Source organism: Amblyomma mixtum, unplaced genomic scaffold (assembly GCF_055824585.1).
Source record: "Amblyomma mixtum isolate Tamu unplaced genomic scaffold, ASM5582458v1 scaffold_19, whole genome shotgun sequence".
In the NCBI taxonomy this organism is placed as follows: Eukaryota; Metazoa; Arthropoda; class Arachnida; order Ixodida; family Ixodidae; genus Amblyomma; species Amblyomma mixtum.
In genome coordinates this window covers 822097-841977 of record NW_028317716.1, presented here as the reverse complement: position 1 = coordinate 841977, position 19881 = coordinate 822097, and the positions used below count along the sequence as shown (strand labels likewise).

General features: G+C 49.7%; 1 protein-coding gene across 1 annotated transcript in view; it reads right to left on the bottom strand.

Moving 5' to 3' along the window:
• The window catches only part of LOC149324759 (uncharacterized), a 195863-nt gene extending 188030 nt beyond the window's left edge, over positions 1 to 7833 (bottom strand). Inside the window, exon 1 of the mRNA XM_089565290.1 lies at positions 7738 to 7833. Within this exon, the coding sequence (XP_089421416.1) occupies positions 7738 to 7833 (96 nt within the window). The remainder of the gene's footprint in view (positions 1 to 7737) is intronic.
• Between the last annotated feature and the right edge of the window lie 12048 nt (positions 7834 to 19881).

Below are 19881 nucleotides of genomic sequence, written 5' to 3'. Positions count from 1 at the left end.
CTCTCTGTCCAAGCTCCCGTGGAGGCGACGCTGGTGATTTTGGCGCGGAGGGTACCACTTGGACGGGTGGCAGCAGCGCTGGAGGCACCCCTGACCATAGCAGGTGGTTGCGGCAGCCGTGGACTCCCCGGGATGGGCTCAGGAACGGCAGAAAGTCTATGGTGCGGCGCCGTAGAACTCCAGATCACCGGAGCAGTAGCCGGCGTTGCTCGCTTCCAGCCGATGCACTCCTGACCGGCCGGAATCTCCGCTTCTCTGTTCTCCCCACCCCCGTGCTACGCTATCCCTCGCGATTTTATAGCCTTGTCGTTGGTACACGTCATACTTGTCATCGTCGTCATCGTCTATCCTTCTCCACCAATCAACTCTTACCACCTCACCGAAGATTTCTTCTTCATCTTCTTTATTCTTGGATTAACACACCTCATGCTTATCGTCATCCTCGTCTTCTCCAAAGTTCTCTAATTCCTACTTCTATTTCCAATTTTTCATTATATGTGACAGCAGAATAGAAATTTAATACAGCAGCTGAAATTGTATTTATATGTATGTTCGGCTCAACTGTAAGCCCTTACTGTGATTACGAAATGACTTGTTTTACACACACTAAAACTCAGACTGGCACATTCTTCAAAACATTGTTTGCAATAAGCTGCTGGTACTGCGCTGATTTGTAAGCTAGCGGGCAACACACCTGTGCGTAGTGGGTAATTGCCACTTGCTTTGCTCTTAAGTTATATAAGCAATGAAGCAGCCGCAAGTACCTCAATGGACATGTTTCACTCGCATTTCGCGGTCTCACAGACTTTGGTGAACATCTTTAATATTGCCGCGAATCTTAGTCGTGTTTGCTTCTTCATTCTTCTAATCAACTGGCACGCCGCTTTAACGCTTTGTTTGCGATGCAAGGCGCGACCATATTTATCTGGATTTATCGCGTCCACACGTAGCCGAGTCTACGTTGTTCCAGAATGTTCTATTAACTTTGCACGATTTATCGACAAAGTTCCCTGTCAGCTTTAAACTGAGTACTGCCCAGAGCGGCGCGCTTTCTGTTCCACGACCGCCGAGAACGCCAGCTGCTACTCCGCCACCGAATCATTGAGTTTATTAGGGGCGCAAGAAAACCCAAATAAAAAGTTTTGTTTGAAAGCCATTCTCGCTATTTTCCTCCCCTTCTGGACTGCTGTCACCACGACGTCAGATCTGGTGGAGGTGCTGACCTGCTATCCTGCCATATCCCTGTCGCGAATTGGGTGACGTGTCCCCGACCACCGAGAAGAGAGCAAAGAGATCAAACAAAACAAAACGAAACCGTGTTCATACTTTAACGAAACGAAGCCAATAAAATAAAAACAAAAACAAGAAAATACACACTCGATGCGCTTACAACAATACAGATCAAAGGAACGAGTTCACCGGATACAGAGCGTCCCAGGTGAAGCCGAAATGCCTTACAGGCAGCAAGGACGTGGGTTGATGATTTGCGATGCGTCGCTGGTGCTGCGTCGAGGGAAGCGCTGGTCGAAAGGCAGGTGGTAAGGAGCGGAGACAGGCACGGGAAACGCGGATGAACTCCTGCCAGCCACCCCAAGAACCTGGCAGCTGCAGCAGGAAAACCGTAGCCAGGTTCCGTCGACGGCGTCCCGAAACACCGTAGGCTTATGCAGCCCATCCAAGGAATCCTCGGCAACATGGATCCTCGCTCCATCCGCTGCCACTTCCGAGCTTTAAAGGGACGCAGTAAGCTTGCGTCGGTGATCTAAGAGAAGTCTCCGGCAGCACGGGACCCAACGTCCGATGGCTGCCACCTCCACACTTGAATTACCAGTCTTCCGCTGCAGTGTCTTCCTTCACACCTCGGTTTACTGATACCGCAGCTCTCTGCTCCTCGTGCCCGCCTCGCAGGCACCATTTCCACGTGCAGACGCGCAACACGGGGCTTGCACCCACGGCGCTCTACTGTCCGACGCACCACTGTAGACACGTCGCCGTCCAAAAATCTCTCCACGGATTGGTGTGCATATCACAGTCCGCCACGATGGAACATGGCGTGGTATTCTGCCGGTGTCGCTTTTTGCGACATGTCCACTTCGCTCTTCACTGATTGGCTCGAGCCACGTTGACGGCGGCGTGACGACAAAGAATCCGCCTTCCTTCCATGTTATCGTGACATCGCCTACATTTAATACGCTTTGCAAAAAAAAACGGAATGCTCTGAAGCTATTCGCGCTGGCGACGGGCTAGGGAACTGATACTGGGCTCCATCAATCCCACTCTCCTTTCCTGGTGTTTGAGCCACGAAGAAGAGTGCCGTGTCCGCGGACATCGCGCCCCGCTTGCCTTGACCGACGAAGCTTTTCGACAGCATTACCGCCTGCCGAAGAGCACAGCATTGTGGCTACCGTCTTCAGAGCCGGGCTGCCGCTCGCAATGCGAACTTACTTTGCACCGTCGTAAACAGACGACAAAGCAGGCGGTGCCCGCTGCGACGAGAGCGCCTTGGCAGCGTTTGCGCTCGTGGCTACATGACCCTTCAAGGCGTCTTAATGCACGTTAGCGCCAAGAAACAGCGTCCGCGCGAGGCCAAGAGGATTTAAAGGAGTGTGACGACTTTTACATACATACAACTGAACATTAAACATGTCCGTGTTGTCGTGCACGTGTTCAACCATCTATGCTGCTAGAAACAGCACCGGACGAGGCGATAAGTCATGCTAGTGCCCATAAATAGTTACCTCACACGCTACGCAGACGAAAAACGTACATGACAACGTTCAAATACACGCATTATTGAGGAATAACATCATTTGATATGTTTCAGACACCGACATGAGAAGCGCCATTTTCTTCACGGCTTAAACCGCAATTGCACTCGTCAAACAAGTCACAAAATTAACTAAGTACAATCAGTCTTGGTTTGTAAATGCTCATTAACTGTAGTATGCAGCTTGAAACAAAAGAATGAACATCTGTGCAATGTTACCAACAACTAATCAAAGATACGAAACTACTGCTGCTACTGCAAACTACTGCTGGTGCACAGCCAACGCCCTTCGTGCTTCGCCACCAACTTTCTATGGAGAACCACACGAAGATGTAGAAGACTGGCTGGGCGTGTACGATCGTGTAGTAGCGCTGAACGCCTGGGAAGGCAGTGTAAATCTTTGAAGCGCTCATTATGCATTGGAGGGCCCTGGCAGAACGCGGTTGGAAAACCACGAACGTCACTCACAACCTGGACAACCTTCAGGAAGCAATTACTGGGTATGTTCAATAGCGCCGTATGAAGAGAACGAGTGGTGGACCTGCTGTAGTGAAGCATTCAACACTCAAAGCAGACCGTGAGTGCATATGTGGAAAAAATGAAATGCCTTTTCAGACGCGGCAGCACTGATGAGACTGAAGAAAGAAATCTCATCTTACTGATGAGTGGCGTAAAAGAGAAACTGCTCACCGGCCTGATCCGGAATCCTCAAAAACTGTCGCTGAATTCGTAGTCGAAGCATCAACCATAGAGAAGAACCTTCGCGCCCGGGCCCGTCAGCGCAACCGACCACTTCAAGTGCTGACGGCAAACACCCAAGATTGCACACCTGCAAGCGCTGATAGCCCGCGAGATCTATTACACGAAAATCTTCGCGAAGAACTTCACCGACTGCTGCCATCGCCAACACAGCAGACGCAGCAGACTCAGGTGGCGTCGCTCAGGGACATCATCAATGAAGAAGTATTACACGCATTTGGCTTCCCGTCACCGTCGACACGAACAGAAGCTGAAGCCATGACCTACGCCACGGCACTACGTAGTCAGACCCCCAATCTCTCTTCGAAAAGAACCAGCTCTACAAGAACGACAGCCCCTAGCTTCCGCACGCCTGCCATGCGGGCGACACAACGGCTCTAGGAAATGTGAATAGCAGAGAACTTCCGACAACCGCCCACTGTGTTTCCATTGTGGCCATGCCGTACACATGCTTCGCCAGGTCCCCCTGCAGACGGATTGGCCTGCGGGGATTTGGCATCTTTGCCCCAAGAACGCTCCTCTGCTGGTGACCATGGGAAATCGACAACTACCGGCGCAGAGCGGAGTACGCGTCGTCAAGCACTCTGTTGCACTCCCAGTCGTCATCCACCACACGTTTTGCACAATTGAGGAACGTCCCCTAACGTCCGAGGAACGTTACTTAGCCCCCGTAGGGGAAACTAAGTAAAGCAACCGGCGGAGGTCTGGTTGCTTGCCAAAGAAACGACGAAGATTCTCCAGCGACCAAGCGGCATGAAGACGCCACACCCATTACGCCTTTGCCGCATACAAACAGCACCACAACCACGACGCTATCCGACTTCACAATGTGGCCGCCACCCACGAAACCACTGACGAACGCCCTACCTATGAATCACATACCAGACGAGGGCATGATCAGGCACCGAGGACGACGTGCAATGCATGAGCTAGGGCATTCGAATATCGACGTCCGTACGGTTACAGCTCTAGTCCGCAAGGGAGCCTATTATTCGGTGATTGGAACATTCGTCACGCAGCTGAGGAAAGCCAGGACTGATTGGGGACGGCCCTCAAATCCGCACCACAGAAGGCCACCTCATTACGCTATCGAGACGATACACGCCGGGAGTGAATGTAAAAGGGCATACCTATCCTGCGGCCCTCGTTGTGTGACAGCAATGTTCCCCGGAACTTGAGCTTAGGCATGGATTTCCTTAATGAATATCAGGCGATAATCCAGCTGCGATCTAAGCTCACCACGGCTTCGACGCTCGAGGCCATACCTTCGACGACAACCATCAAGCAGCACATTTCCATGAGTGTCCTGGATGAAGAAGTAACGTTCCACCCCGATCAAGCGTCATAGTCGCCTTAGGTGCTAGGGATGCCAAGAACATAGAAGCTCATGGAGGGGAGCACTGAGTTGCTACAAGAGCGTGGAATTTCGCTCAAGAAGTTTCGCAGTGGCGAAGCTAAAATGCTGGTGACGAACTTCAAACTTCAGCGAAGAATACGAGCCCGTTAACAAAGGAACGATGATTGCTTTCTTCGACGAACTATCCGGCGTTTGCGGCGCCTTCGCCCTCACCGATCGAGCCCTTCGACACGTCTTCGACGGAAACCAGGACCTGCTATGGAAGAAACAAGACCAGATCCTCAATCTGTATCGAAGCTGTAGGAAGTCCTCGTCATCGCCGAAAGTCCGACAACCGCCGATCGCCAAGCTTCCCATTATAACTGACCAGCACTCCCGACCACTCCGCCAAAGCCCCTACCGTGTGCCGCCGCGAGAACGACAAGCCATCCGGGACCAAGTGGAAGAACGGCTTCGCGAGAACGTCATACAGCGATCGAAGAGCCCCTCGCCAGCAAAGGTTCTCTAAGTCACGAAGAAGTGCGGCGCTCTTAGATTCTGCGTCGGTAACCACCGCTGAAACAACATAAAGAAGAAGGTCGTCCACCTTGTTCCCCGTATCGACAACACACTGTACCAGCTCTGCAACGAAAATAATTTCTCTTCGATGGACCTCAGGAGCGGCTACTGGCAAATTGAGATCGATGAAAGACATCGCGAGAAGACCTCAGTCATCACCCCGGATGGTATCTTCAAGTTCAAGGTGATACCATTTTGTCTCTGTTCGGCACCACCGACATTTTAGCGACCAATGGATAGAGTGGCAGCCGGCCTGAAGTAGATTTGTGTGGTATATTTAAATATCCTCGTCTTCATCACCTCGAACTTTGCAGAGCACCTTAAAAAGCATCGAAAAGTACTACACGCAGTCAGGTCGTACGGCCTAGCCTTGAACGCGGGCAGTGCCACTTTGCCTATGAAGAGCTGCTGTTTCTAGGCCACATCGTTAACAAGGCAGGAGTATGCCCAGACTCGGAGAAAACAGCTGCTATCACACTCTTTCCACTCCTGGACGATAAAAAAAGTATTCGCAGATTCCTCGGACTGTGCTCATATCACCGGCGATTTGTCAAGAACTTTTGGCACATAGCCGAGCCTCTGATCCAACTATCCAACTGACAAAGGCAGACGTGACATTGAAATGGGAAGCAGCGCAAGCAGAGTCCATCAAGGAACTTTAGCGCCTTTTACAGTCCGCGCCTATCCTCGCGCACTTTGATGAAAAGACAGATTTGTACCTGCACAAGTAGCGCGGGCATAGGCGCTGTCCTTCTACAGAAAAAGGACATATTGGAGAAAGTAATCGCGGCAGAAAGTAGCCATTCCCTGTCCAAGGCACACGCTAACTATTCCTCAACTGAGAAAGAGTGCCTTACCATCATCTGGGCTAGGTCGTAATTCCCATCCTACCTGCACAGACTACTATTCAGTGTGGTCAGCGATCACCATGCACTGTGCTGGCTTGCAAGTTTGAAGGATCTCGCTGGCCCCCTCTCTCAATGGAGCCTGCGCCTCCAGGCGTTGGATGTTACCGTCATTTACAAGTCCGGACGTAACCACTCTGTCGCCGACTGCCTGTCACGAGTCGTCTAGACGCATCGCCGCCGGACGACGATGAAAACGCCTTCCTGGAACCCATCAGCTCCATCTCGTTTGCTCAGCAGCAACTCTCGGACCCCGACATAAAACACCTCATCGAGTACATGGAAGGCAAGGTTTCTTCACCCCCGGCTCATTCATGCGAGGATTGTCTTCGTCCTGTGTACAGAATGATGTCCTCGTGAAGATTAACTTCGGAGCGAAAAAAACAGCCTACCTCATTATTGGACCTGCAAGTGTTGTACCTGCAAAGCAGTTCTACAGCCTTCACACGATGAGCCCACAGCTGGACATCTCGAGCTTTCTTGGACACTCCACCGCATCTAAGATGTGGCACTGCTTGCCGATGTGGCACAGTATGTCAAAACCTGCCTAGATTGTCAGCGACGAAAGGCCCCTCTCTCCTTCCAATTGTAAGGCGCTGTTATGGAAATATTGAAGGTAATATTCCTTCAGGAATATTACCTTGAAATATTGAAGGCAATCGCATGCGGCAGTTAAGCACTCCTAAAAAACCAAAGCGAAATCATGAGAAAAAAATGCAAGACTTCCCTCGGGTGATCTCTGGATATATTCGTTATTATAGTGAAATCTAGTATTAGATGAAAAGTGCGTTCATAAACGGTTTCCCAATAAAAATGCGTTGGTCCAGATGTATTTGGGATCACCATCACACCATAAAAGTTTGTTCGAGCCTAAATTAACGAATACGCAGGAGGTCGTTAAACGACGAGGCAATAATTAAGCGAGAACATGAAGCAAAACTTCGAAAATGGGGACCGTTAAGGCACAGCCATGTTTATATTAATCGCTTTCTGTTGATCTTGGTGAATACAAGGGGGGGTACTGCGCACAAAAAGACAAGGACAAGAAGATAACACAACAAGCGCAGACTCGCGACTAACTTTATTTGAAAACACGACACTCCTTTTATAGTTGTATTCACCATGATTGACCGACTAGCCCAACAACGTACGCTCTTAAATCTGTTGATCTATTTGGTTCTACATTTATGAAATGCTTCAACCCGCACATCTGAGTGTCCTGCAATTTCTTTACTTTGCGGTACCCGATATATAAAACATGCATATGTTTTGGTGGAGCAAGCATATACAAGCGCATATGACTGCAATCCACATTTTGTAAACACCCCCATGAGGCACATAAAAAATTGCAAATTGTAAGTTTCTGTATAATAATCTGGTTCATTACTTACCTCATATTTGATGTGTATGCCGTTCTTGTTCAGAATGTCTATGCGGTATGCCAGCATCTCGTAGGGCAGTTCAGGTAGCCCAGGTTTTAGTGCCATGCTTCTTCTGTTTCCCCTTTCCTGTTCGCTTTTCAAAAAATGTACGGCAGACTGTTGTGTACTTTCTCGGTGAGGGGACTCTATTCGGGGTACGGAAGATCAGAGTGAAGCGCGTTTCAGGGAGCTGCTCAGTGGTCGACGGGCGATTTATCTACAAATTGCCGCCAGCTGCTGCAACCTCCCATTTTCTCTGATATATCGCTTCACGAACAAACAAAGGCGTATCCTGCTTGCACATGTGCGTCGGAGGTTACGAAGCAGGGATCATAAATTTTTCCAGCGCCATAGGTGGAGGAATCCCATCACACAGAAAATAGAAGCTGCCCAGCGAGCTTCCACAATCTGAGCTGCCATCAAGACCATTCAAAATACGTGGAAAGCCTACGATTGATTCAGCGTATTGTGAATGAATGAAAAAGTGAGAGAGCTAAGTGAGCAAGAGTCCGGGTAACAATATTTTTTGGCCAAGACTCATGGCCAAGAGGTCGGTGTACTAAATGACCGAAATCTAGCTCTCGGCCGATAATATTGTGACGCGCAAATACTATTTACAGTTATTTACAAGCGGTAAGAGTCTCAAATGAATATTTCCTAGCAGGGATCAACAGCGCGAACAGAGAGATCCATCAACCTCTTCTACTTCGTCCTTTTCACACGGGTGGCCAGCTCGTCTTCCACTTCCACTTCGTCGTAACATAACACCCGGCGGAAGGAGCGCCGTCCCGGTGTTAGGCCGATGATAGAGGAGGAGCGTAGTAGGGCTTGAGGCGCATAACGTGAACAACATCGGCGGATGGTCTACATGGTGAGGATGCTGATGTCAGGAGCAACTTCATACGGGACGTCGGTGACCTGACTACGGGGGATTTGGTGAGCATCTAAAGCTTTAGAAATGGCGTCACGGGCGTAAGCGGTGACAGGACGGTCAGCGGATGGGACGCGTCTGTCCAAAGGCAGGGCAGCGTTTCTCCCATATAAGGGATACCAAGGAGAACGAGAATGGAAAAAGTAACAATTTCTCTCTCGATGTCAACAGGCCGCGACGCTGTTAGGACTGGTATAGGGTACGCCCACTCGGCGTTACGCTAACTGTAGCATGCGGGCGCACTTCCCTGAAGCATTCACGCATCCGAAGGCCTCAAATCGCATACCTTGGAGCAAAAATTTTGCTTCTTACTGAGAAGGCAACACTAAGAATATACCTTCTCTCTCGCGTTGATGTTTATTCGCAATGTTGTAGAGGTCAAATGGGTTTTCTTCTGGGGTCACAACGTGTGGCTCGATGCGCATCAACAGCGTACATAATATCTGAGAGCTAAGAGAAGCTGTTCCCTTGGAAGGCCTACAAGACTTGGAACCCCTTTGCTCTAAACTTTTGACCAAAGCTGCACATCTCGCAAAAAGCGGTGTTTAAAATTAAGCGGAGAATTAAGCTCCGCATTTAAGCTGTGACGTCATAGCTTGAGTAGATTATTGCCCATATATGCAGAATTTGTCATTCTCTACGTCACATGCATATTTCCCTGGGAGTCCTCTTGCCACTTCTGGCGCAATGGTGCTGCGGTAAAGCAATGCGCCACTGCCCTTGCATAGCAGGCGCTGTCACCGGCGAGGCTAGTGCGACCCAGGTTGCTATTCGTGGGTAACATCTCGCGTGGAATCATTAATTAAGCTACCACACTGGGTGGCGGCCCGTGCAACAAGAGAAATCGGATATAATAATATTGTCACGTAGCAGTTGGTACAGGTAGCGCCGCGTCCAGACGGCAGAGGAACGCCAACACCGAGATGATGCCAGCGCACACCGAGACGGCCAGGATGGAACGTCGAGCTTCGTCTTCTTCAGCAGCGAACCGCGTGGCGCACGAGCTGCGTGCCGAACAGCCGCCGAGCGGCTATTGTTGTAGACGCGGCATTACCCTCCCTCTCGGCAAGAGCATCGTTCTGATGCTTTAACAAGAAAATAGAAGCAAAAAACAACAGAGTAACGCACAGCACTTAGTCACTGAATGTCTCGCGAAAAATAGGGCTTCATCCGCACTACATGAACAATCTCTGGTCTCTGCTGACGGCGAGTAGTCCGGTAAGCCCCATCAGGGAGGACTTCATAGGTTACGTCGCTTAGCTGACGGAGAACTCGGTAGGGGCCGAAATACTGCTTGAGCAGTTTTTCGGAAAGGCCACGGCGTCGAATGGGGGTCCATACCCACACTTTGTCGTCCGGGGCGAACGTCATCAGTCTGTGGCGGCGGTTGTAACGTCGGGCGTCACGGTCTTGTTGGTTCAGGATGCGCACTCTTGCAAGTTGTCGAGCTTCTTCTGCGCGAAGCGTGAACTCCTCGGCGCCAACGTCGGGGTCGCGGCCATCATGGGGCAGCATTGCTTCCAACATTGTCGACACTTCGCGGCCGTACAACAGACAGAAGGGCGTCCTCCGCGTGGTTTCCTGTTGAGCCGTGTTATACGCGAAAGTAATATATGGCAGGATATTGTCCCAAGATCGATGCTCAACGTCAACATACATGGACAGCATGTCGACGAGAGTTTTGTTGAGGCGCTCGGTCAGGCCATTCGTCTGGGGATGGTAGGCGGTTGTTTTCCTGTGAGTAGTGCCACTCAGCCGCATGAGGGATTCCAAGAGTTTGGCAGTGAAAGCGGTGCCTCTATCCGTGATAATTAGTGCTGGAGCGCCATGCCGGAGGACGATGCGTTCCACGAAAAATTTCGCAGCCTCGGCTGCTGTGCCGCGCTGGAGGGCCTTGGTTTCAGCGTAGCGCGTAAGGTAATCAGTAGCGACGATAATCCACCGGTTTCCCGAAGATGAAGTTGGAAAAGGGCCGAGAAGGTCCATGCCAACTTGCTCAAACGGGAGTCTGGGCACTTGAACGGGATGTAAAAGTCCAGCTGGCTTGACAGGGGGTGTTTTTCGTCGTTGACAATTACGGCACGTGCGCACATAGTGTCGTACAGTCGCCGCAAGCTTAGGCCAGTAATAGCTCTTTTTGATCCGAGCCAGAGTGCGGGCGTAGCCGAGGTGACCTGCGGTGGGCTCGTCGTGACACGCCTGCAAGATTTCTTCACGGAGATTCGCTGGAACGACGAGGAGGTAGTCGCTTCCGGTTGGAGAAAAGTTGGCTTTGTACAGTACGTTGTTGCGCAGACAAAAGGAGGACTGGGTTCTTGCGAAGGGCTGGGGAACCTCCGTGGTACGTGCTTCCAGGAAGTCGATGAGAGCTTTCAGCGCCGGGTCCTCACGTTGCTGACTGGAAATAGTCGCTGCGTCTACGGCTGCGATGAGAGGAAAGTCTGGTTCGTCGTCGTCGCGCGCAGCCTCGACTGGATATCTGGACAAGCAGTCGGCATCGTTGTGCTGGCGCCCTGATTTATAAACGATGGACATGTCAAACTCCTGAAGGCGTAAGCTCCAACGCGCAAGGCGGCCAGAGGGATCCCGTAAGTTCGTCAACCAGCAAAGAGAGTGGTGGTCGGTTACAACTTGAAAATGCCGGCCGTACAGGTAAGGTCGAAATTTTGTCACAGCCCATACCACGGCAAGGCATTCTTTTTCGGTCGTGGAATAATTAGATTCGGCACGAGACAGAGTGCGGCTGGCGTATGCTATTACGCGCTCAGCGCCGTCCTGCCACTGGACGAGTACAGCACCGATACCCACGTTGCTGGCATCTGTGTGGACGAGAGTCTCCGCACGAGAATCGAAATGACCAAGGACAGGCGTGGTTTGCAAGCGTCGCCGTAATTCATCAAATGCCTGCTGCTGCTGTTCTGTCCACGTGAATGGGACGTCCTCTCTTGTAAGATGCGTCAACGGTGCAGCAAGTAGGGAAAAGTTGGCAATGAACCACCGGTAATACGCGCAAAGGCCCAAAAAACGCCGGACCGTTTTCTTGTCCGAAGGAGTGGGAAAGTTGGCGACGGCAGCTGTTTTAGCAGGATCCGGCCGGACTCCACGATGGCTGACGACATGGCCCAGGAAAAGGAGCTCCTCATAACCAAAGTGGCATTTCTCGGGCTTCAACGTCAGGCCGGCAGATCGTATAGCCTGTAGCACGGTCAAGAGGCGCTGGAGGTGTTCTTCGAACGTTGGCGAAAATACAACAACGTCGTCCAGGTATACCAAGCACGTCTGCCATTTCAGGCCCGACAAAACAGCGTCCATCATTCTCTGAAATGTTGCTGGAGCTGAACACAAACCGAAAGGAAGGACCTTGAACTCATAAAGGCCATCCGGCGTCACGAACGCTGTCTTCTCGCGATCCCGCTCGTCAACTTCGATCTGCCAGTAACCACTTTTTAAGTCCAGCGAAGAAAAGTAGCGCGCGTGCCGCAACCGGTCAAGAGAGTCGTCAATGCGTGGTAACGGGTAGACGTCTTTCTTGGTAACCTGGTTAAGCTTCCGGTAGTCAACGCAAAATCGCAGACTACCATCCTTCTTCTTAACCAAAACCACAGGCGAAGCCCACGGGCTCCTCGACGGCTGAATAACACCATCCTGCAGCATCTCTTTGACTTGTTCAGCTATGGCTTCACGCTCCCGCAGTGAGACACGGTATGGGTTTTGCCGAATTGGTCGGGTACTGCAGTCCGTAATGATGCGGTGCTTAGCGAGAGGCGTCTGTTTGACTGCCGACGTAGACGAGAAACAGTCTTGGAACTGATGCCGTAGGCCGACTAGGCTCTCCCTATCGGCTGGGGTTAAGCCTGGGTTCACGTCGAGGATCAGCTGAGGTGTGCAAGAATTGGACGTTTCGCTCTGGAGGGCAAGGCAGTCGTTAATTTCGGCGATGCCCTCGAAGTATGCGACCGCAGTGCCCTTGGCGATGTGTTGCCGTTCGGTCCCGAAATTCGTTAGAAGGACATCTGCTAGGCCGTTCCGTAGCGTGACGATACCTCTGGCGATGCAGACCCCATGGGAGAGCACAAGCGCAGTGTTCTGTTCTGCTACGCCGTCAGCACTGCACAGGTCGTCACAAATGACGGTAACGAGGGCACAGGATCGCGGAGGGACGGTCACATCGACGTCGATTATGCGCAGGGCCACTCTGCGTGGTTCGGTGTCGGCTGGAATCGTTCCAGGGGTCGAAAATGTTACCAGACGATCAGGAAGGTTTATGATAGCACCATGCTCACGCAAGAAGTCCATTCCGAGAATCAGGTCTTTGCAGCAGTGCGGCAGAACAACAAAAGTGCCAACAAAAGCAGAATTGGCAATGGTGACTCGAGCAGTGCATCTTCCGACAGGCGTCATGAGGTGACCGCCAGCAGTACGAATTTGAGGTCCATCCCAGGCTGTCTTTACCTTGCTGAGGTGATCCGCGAGGTGCTTGCTTATGATCGAAAAGTCCGCGCCTGTATCGACTAAAGCAGTCACTGGGTGCCCGTCAACGTGAATGCGGAGGTCGGCGCTAGCTGCATCGGTGTCAGAGAAACTCGGGTTCACAGAATCGTGCTGCGGCGGCATCGGGATCTCGGCATCGCGCTCCGGCGGCGTTCGGGGGTCTTCGTTATATCCGCTGTCAGCAACCTTCCCCCCTGAGGTCGCCGCTTTCAGTTTCCCCGGCGCGGGCTTGGAGACCTGCCCCGCAGTCCATCTGAGAAAGGCTGGCGGCTTGGCGACGTGACGCGTGCGGGAGACGGAGATCGGGGTCGGCGGTTAGAGGTGGTGTCATGGGCAGTAAGGTACTCCTCTATTTCGTGGGGTCGCTCACCGAAACGGGGACAAGGAGCGTCACGTGGGAAACCCCGGATGTCGATTTCACGGTATGGAGATAACCCTTGGGAGTCTTGCATTTATTTTTCTATTCACGATTTTGCTATGCCGCCGCGGTGGCTCAGCGGGCATGGTGCTCGGCTGCTGACCCAAAAGACGCGGGTTCGATCCCGGCCGCGGCGGCTGAATTTCTTTGGAGGAGAAATTCGAGTCCCGCGCACGTTAAAGAACCCCAGGTGGTCGAAATTTCCGGAGCCCTCCACTACGGCGTCTCTCATAGCCTGAGTCGCTTTGGAATGTTAAACCCCATAAACTAAACTAAACGATGTTGCTATCCTGAAAAGCGTTCCCCATTTCTTTGGCAGTCTTAACTGTTCCATGGGACCAACGGAAACACTCCAAGAAAAAGATTTTGATGCATATCAGGAGAATGGATCATTACCATCATATTTTTTGTAATAGTGAAACCGTGCATTGGATGAAAAATTTTTGTTCATAACTGGCTTCCCGCTCAAACATGCTTTGGTCCAGAATTTTTGCGCAGCTCCCGCAGAACGAGAACTGCGGAAGAGCTACTTGTGTGTTACAATTAAGCCCCACCGCTGGCTGCCTTTAGTGAAATTTATACGTTTGGAATATACGGAGGGGTATTTATATTGCATTTTGAACATATTTGGCATTCATTAATCCACAAAAGATAAGTTGGAAATACGTGAAAAAATATGTATGCGGTTTTAGCATCTTCTAAATGTACTAAAGGTTCACTTTTGTAAGTATTAAATTAATTCGTCTCAAGTATATTTCAATTCTAACAAGCGGGCGGAGCAAAGGAGGCATCCGGGGCGGGCGTGGGGTATCTGTTACATCCGGCGCCATCGCTTCGGAGACGCGGTTGCAGCGACGCGTGTCTGTTCTTTCACTTTTTCCTCTCATATCTTCAAGCTCATCTCTATCTGCACTTTGCAGCGGTAGTGGCTCAGCTGGAGCCAGTCGGCAGGCTCGTGCGAATCACTTTTAATCCTTCTTTCAGTCTCAACAACAACACTTGTGGGATCATTTCTTCTCTGCTGCGTCACTTTCTGTCGGCATCTGCTGCGTGGAGACATCTCTCCCGTTCCACTTCCGTCACCTCACCTTGAAATGAAGGCATGGAGGAAGAAAAGAACTCAGGAGAGGCGGTTGCGTCGCATTTGTTGAAGCCGGCTCCCCCCTGCTCACCCCCTTGGCGACCGTCTCTGCGCGCTTGCGCATGTGCAGCAGGAATTGCAGCAGGCGACGCCGCTGCACCCAGCATTACTATTGGCTGCGCCGTCGACCAAAGACTCTCAGGTCTCCTTGCGAAAGCACTTGACTTCCGGCACACTTTTTGGCGTGCAGATCGGATAGCGATGGCCTCTCCTGAGTTTTCCTTCCCGGTAACTACGCAATGGATGGGCTGCTTATGACTTATAGCCGGGTCAGTCATTAGTTCTTCTGTTGACAACGTCAACCCGTCTCATCCGCTGAAGCCGACTAGTAGACCTTTTTTCAGCCGAAGTTGGTATATTATTAATATAAGAAAAGTATGATTTTAGTCTATTTTAATATAATCTACTGTATATAATTTATAATTTTATTACATTTTTAATGCATTATTAATATACTAAGCGCGCAAAACTATTTGACGTTTTTTAAGAACGTTCAAAATATTCCTAGTATGCTTAGAAGGCATTCGTATTGCAGTTTAAGCATAGGGACAAAAAATGCGACATAAATATGAAATTAATATAATGTGTTCGAAATGCGTTTTTAGCACTGCGCATATCACTGCTCTAATTGACAGACCTCATAGTGCATTCACCGCTCCTTCAGAGGATCGGCTTCACTAAAATAAAAACGACTTTCAACTGTCAATTAATTTGTCAATTTTTTAGTGCCATTGTCACGGGTTCGGCGCCTAGTCGACATCATCACCGAGTCCGGACAATGAGGGGGTGGCCGTTTGATGCCCGGCGTAGCCGGTAAGCAAACGCAGTGACTGAGACCGAGGCGTGTTTAAGAGGTAACAACAACAAAACAACGTTTATAGTTTCGATTGAACAATGCGGCAGCTTTTACAGACACATAATTTACATTCTACAAAACAATTGCGGAAAGCACATAGCAGTAAACACACTGAATTAAGTTATACATTGAATATTTCTACACAGGTCAGAACACAAGTGAGAGGCCAATTAGATACAGTCGCTCAAAAGTCAGAAGGTGAACAAACATACAGTCAACCGGGAAGCGCGGCTGCAGTCCATCCACAAAAACGCAGTCAGTGCGGCCCCCGAAGGCGACATCCGTCTAGGGCAGCTTGCGGTTTCGAGGATGCGGTGCGGCGGCTCGGAGACCCGGGAGTTCGCGGCGGCAGCGTTTCCACCGACGAGCGGACTGAAGTTCGTTTCCATACGGCCCCCTTTTAAAGCCCTCGGGCGCTAGCGGGCGAGCGCTCGCGGCGCCACAGCGTCGGCGTCGAAAAAAACAAAACACCAAAAAGCGCAACGAGAGCACGTAGGCACCTACACTTTGACTCTGCATGGCCGCCATCATGGGGGAGGAAAAAATTACCGCACAACTAAAAAGAAGCCCTAGGCTTCGACTCTCGATTCGGTGACCTTGGAAACGCAAAAAAGTAAAACACAACCAAAAAGCCAGTCACGTAGGCCGCAACTTCTTTCCTGCTAATGGTTAGCTGCAGACTTCGGCAGTATCGGGGACGACTTTGAGCCGCCTCCGCTTTCGCAATGCGAGGGGTTGTCTACATAACTGAAAAAAAAACGTGCATGCATTCTTGCTCTTCTCGAGACACATACAAAGAAACGCGGACGCATTAGTTTTATACAAACAAAAGTAATTTACAGGCGGCCGCCTCTTCTGTGACAGCCATCTTGGGAGGTAACCTCAACTAAAAGTTGTGTGGGTAGCTTAACATCCCCGAAAAACCGTACCTTATTACAGATGTCATTAATAACTGTCACCAGTAGAACAAAAACAATGTCGCGGCCCTCATCGTTAGCCAATTAAGTTATTACCCTTTGTGACTTATAGCACTTGAATGAATTATAACGGTAACAACATGGCATTGTTTTTCCGATTTAACGTGCGCAGGCTGTAAATCATCGTTTTTTTGGCTGCTTCCTGTCGTGATGTATATGTGGAAAGTATTAAGCGTTAATTCTGCCGCCACCTTATTGTAATACGAAAGAGTACTTTTAAGGCAGTGTACTATTTTTATATTCCCCTATAAACTGCGTTCTCGCAGGAAAGCAGACGTATTTATCGCTAACGTGTACATCTGCACATCCTCAGCAAAAAACTATACATGCGTCCTTGGTTGTTGTTTGGTCGCCTAGAATATATGTGACGGCAGTGAATATTTGTAATGGGCTTACCATTTTTTACGCAACATTCTTTATTTGTTTTTTTTTCTAGAACGCATATACTAGTTGAAAAAAATGTCCACTGAAATATGCTGCACGCATTTTGGGCTTTACCACGCATGCCCTATATGTTATCATGCCACATTTCCCAATGAGAACCCGTCCATCAAGGTGTCAAAATGGCAGCGCCTCAAAAAGGCACATTTGAAAATGACGATAATGGAAATAGAGAAAACGAATACAACACGCCATAGGTGAGATTCTTGCCTTCTTTAGACCTTGAAAATTTTTGTTACTCGTGAGCAAAAAATAATTCGTTGAATTATTGAACTAATTGCACTAATTATTCGCTCACTGTTGCTTTTTTTTCTTTTTGCGCTTGACGACCTGACAGAGCTGATGTGTGCGCGGTCGTAAATATACATGACTAGTCGGGGTAAGAATAAGCAGGTGCTTTCCTTTAGTGAAAAGTAATAAATTGCTGCACTGAAACACTTCTCAGCATCTACGGAATTAGCGGTAGCGCTAACTCAAGACGGAAGAAGAAATAGACACACCACAGCACTGTGGTATGTGTATAGGTTCTTTGTGTATATATAAGCACTGGTATGTTTATGAAACATAAACCTGACAAGAAACTACATCTACACATAATCTATCTCTAAACTACTTGTGTAAATCGCGAACTGCCAGGCAAACATAATTTTTGTCCCTACTTTTATCCCAATTGATGAGCCGCACGTATTGGACCATTGTGACAAAATTCAGCCTTTCCGTATGTTATTATAGGAGATTTAGCCCAACCTCTAGTGCGAACCATTCCTAGCGGCATGTGTGTCGTTAGTAATTAGGAGTCGATGAACGTGACGATTTCTTGAAATCCAAAACCAATATGTTCGAATGTCCCTGCTTTCTCTATGTATTTAGCAGGTATTCAGTTTCCACGTGAGGTTTCGAATTTACTAAATGCCTACGCGTTGACTGCTGACTTAACGTTAATAAGATACTTTTATGTTCTGCCACATACAGTGAGCATTGACTGGTAAATGAGCCAAGGAGTTTACCGAGGCGGACTTCGCTCATATCCTCAATTTTTTATTTCCCTCAAATATATTTTTTTTCTATTTCGACTGCAGTTCTGCCATTTCAAATAAAACGGGACAGCCCATATTATCAGTGCTCTTCACACACTTCTCAAGTTTTCATATAGGCGCAGATGGTGCTTTATACCTTTAGTATACGCCTAGTATTTTTAGATATATATATTACTCCCTGCTTTTATGAGCAAATCCGTTGTTGAGCCCCTGTAAGCGCCTGAACTCTATATCTGGTAATTTAGATATCAGGAAACTGTTTCTAGCTTCATGAAAGCATTACATATATGCGCGATGGGAAATATGTAAAACAGTTTACTGATTTGCGGCAACCGGATCATCGTCACTGTCGCTCCTAATGAAGATATGCTTTATAGGGTGCAAGGGTGGACAAAGCAGGGTGAACTCAGCAGCTTGTTCTTGACTATTCGTTTTTTGCTCGCGCAAAGCAGATGCACAGATATTGTCACGTAGTAGTGACTGCAGTGCGGCGAACAGGAATACAGTGGGCGCATTTGTTTTTCGTCCCGGACTGTCCGGGACTACTTGCGGACTCGAGTCCGGTATTTGTTTTTCTCGGGCAGCCCGAAAGCTCCGCCTACCTGCCTGCATCGCCATAGCAACGTGTTCGTTTTTAGCCTATGGCAGTCCGCGGGCTGCTTGGGGCTGCTGAGAAGGCAGCAGACGATAGCTGCGCGCCGCGCTGGCAGCTATATTGAGTTAGACTCCGTGTGCATTTTCAGTATTTTTCGTGTTCCTGGAGGCCGATATCATGCGTTAAACCTTCACATGAGCTCCGTAGCTGCTCTCTGAGCCATCGCAATACTTTTTGTTCTTGCATCTTCGTTTATTTTCTTGAAATCCACCGCACAGGGACGCGCGTTCGAAGCTGCGAGCGCGTATTGTTTGCTCGTGTCGTCAAGAGGTTCTCGTTCGCTTGTTTTGCGACATGCTGTCTGTACGCTTACCTGAAAGCATCGCAGGTGAACCACTCGTATACTGGAGCAGCTATAGAGCTTGTTGTCAACATTTTTGCGAAGGCTTTCGTCTATCTGCCGATCCGCAACGAGTTGGGCTACTTTGTGCAAACTTCGCCGCAAGCAGTAGCGACGAGCATACCTCCGAAGCTGAGTTCTGTAATGCACCTACGCTAAGCTGACAGTACAGTCTTTAAATCGGCTCAGTATCATGATCGAGCGCACGGCGTTGCTTCGGCGTCGTGGTGGCCGTGGCTTGCGTCGTCTGCTAGCAGATGACAGCGTCCTTGTACGATAACCGAGGGGGAGCCCGGCTCTGGCGCCGAGTTCGAAAGCAGCCTATGGCAAGTAGGTCATGTGACCATGAAGCTGTTTCCTGTCAGAGCGGAAGCCGAGACCTGTCAGCAAGTAGCCCGGGACTGGAAAAACAAATGCGGCCAGTGAGAATGTGTTCGAAACGAAACTCTTTATTTGGGCTCACTTGCGCCCACAAAGAACTGAATCACTCGGCGGTGGTGTAGCAACAAGCGTACTCGGCGGTCGTCGAAGAGAATTGCCGCCGCTCTAAGCCGCGCTCTTTTTAAAGCTGATAGCGAACTTTCGAGATAACGCATGGAAAGTTACTAAAACAGTCTGTAACAACGTAGAGTCGGCTGCGTCTAGATGCGATCAATCGAGATAAATCCAGGTGCGTCTTGGATCACAAACAAAGCGATAAAGCTGCGTGCTGGCAGCTTTGAAGAATTAACAAACAAACACTACAAACATTCGCGGCATTACTCCCCACTCAGAGAAGCACCGACCCGATGTTTTAGTACATAATGCGGCCGCTGTAGAAACTCTAA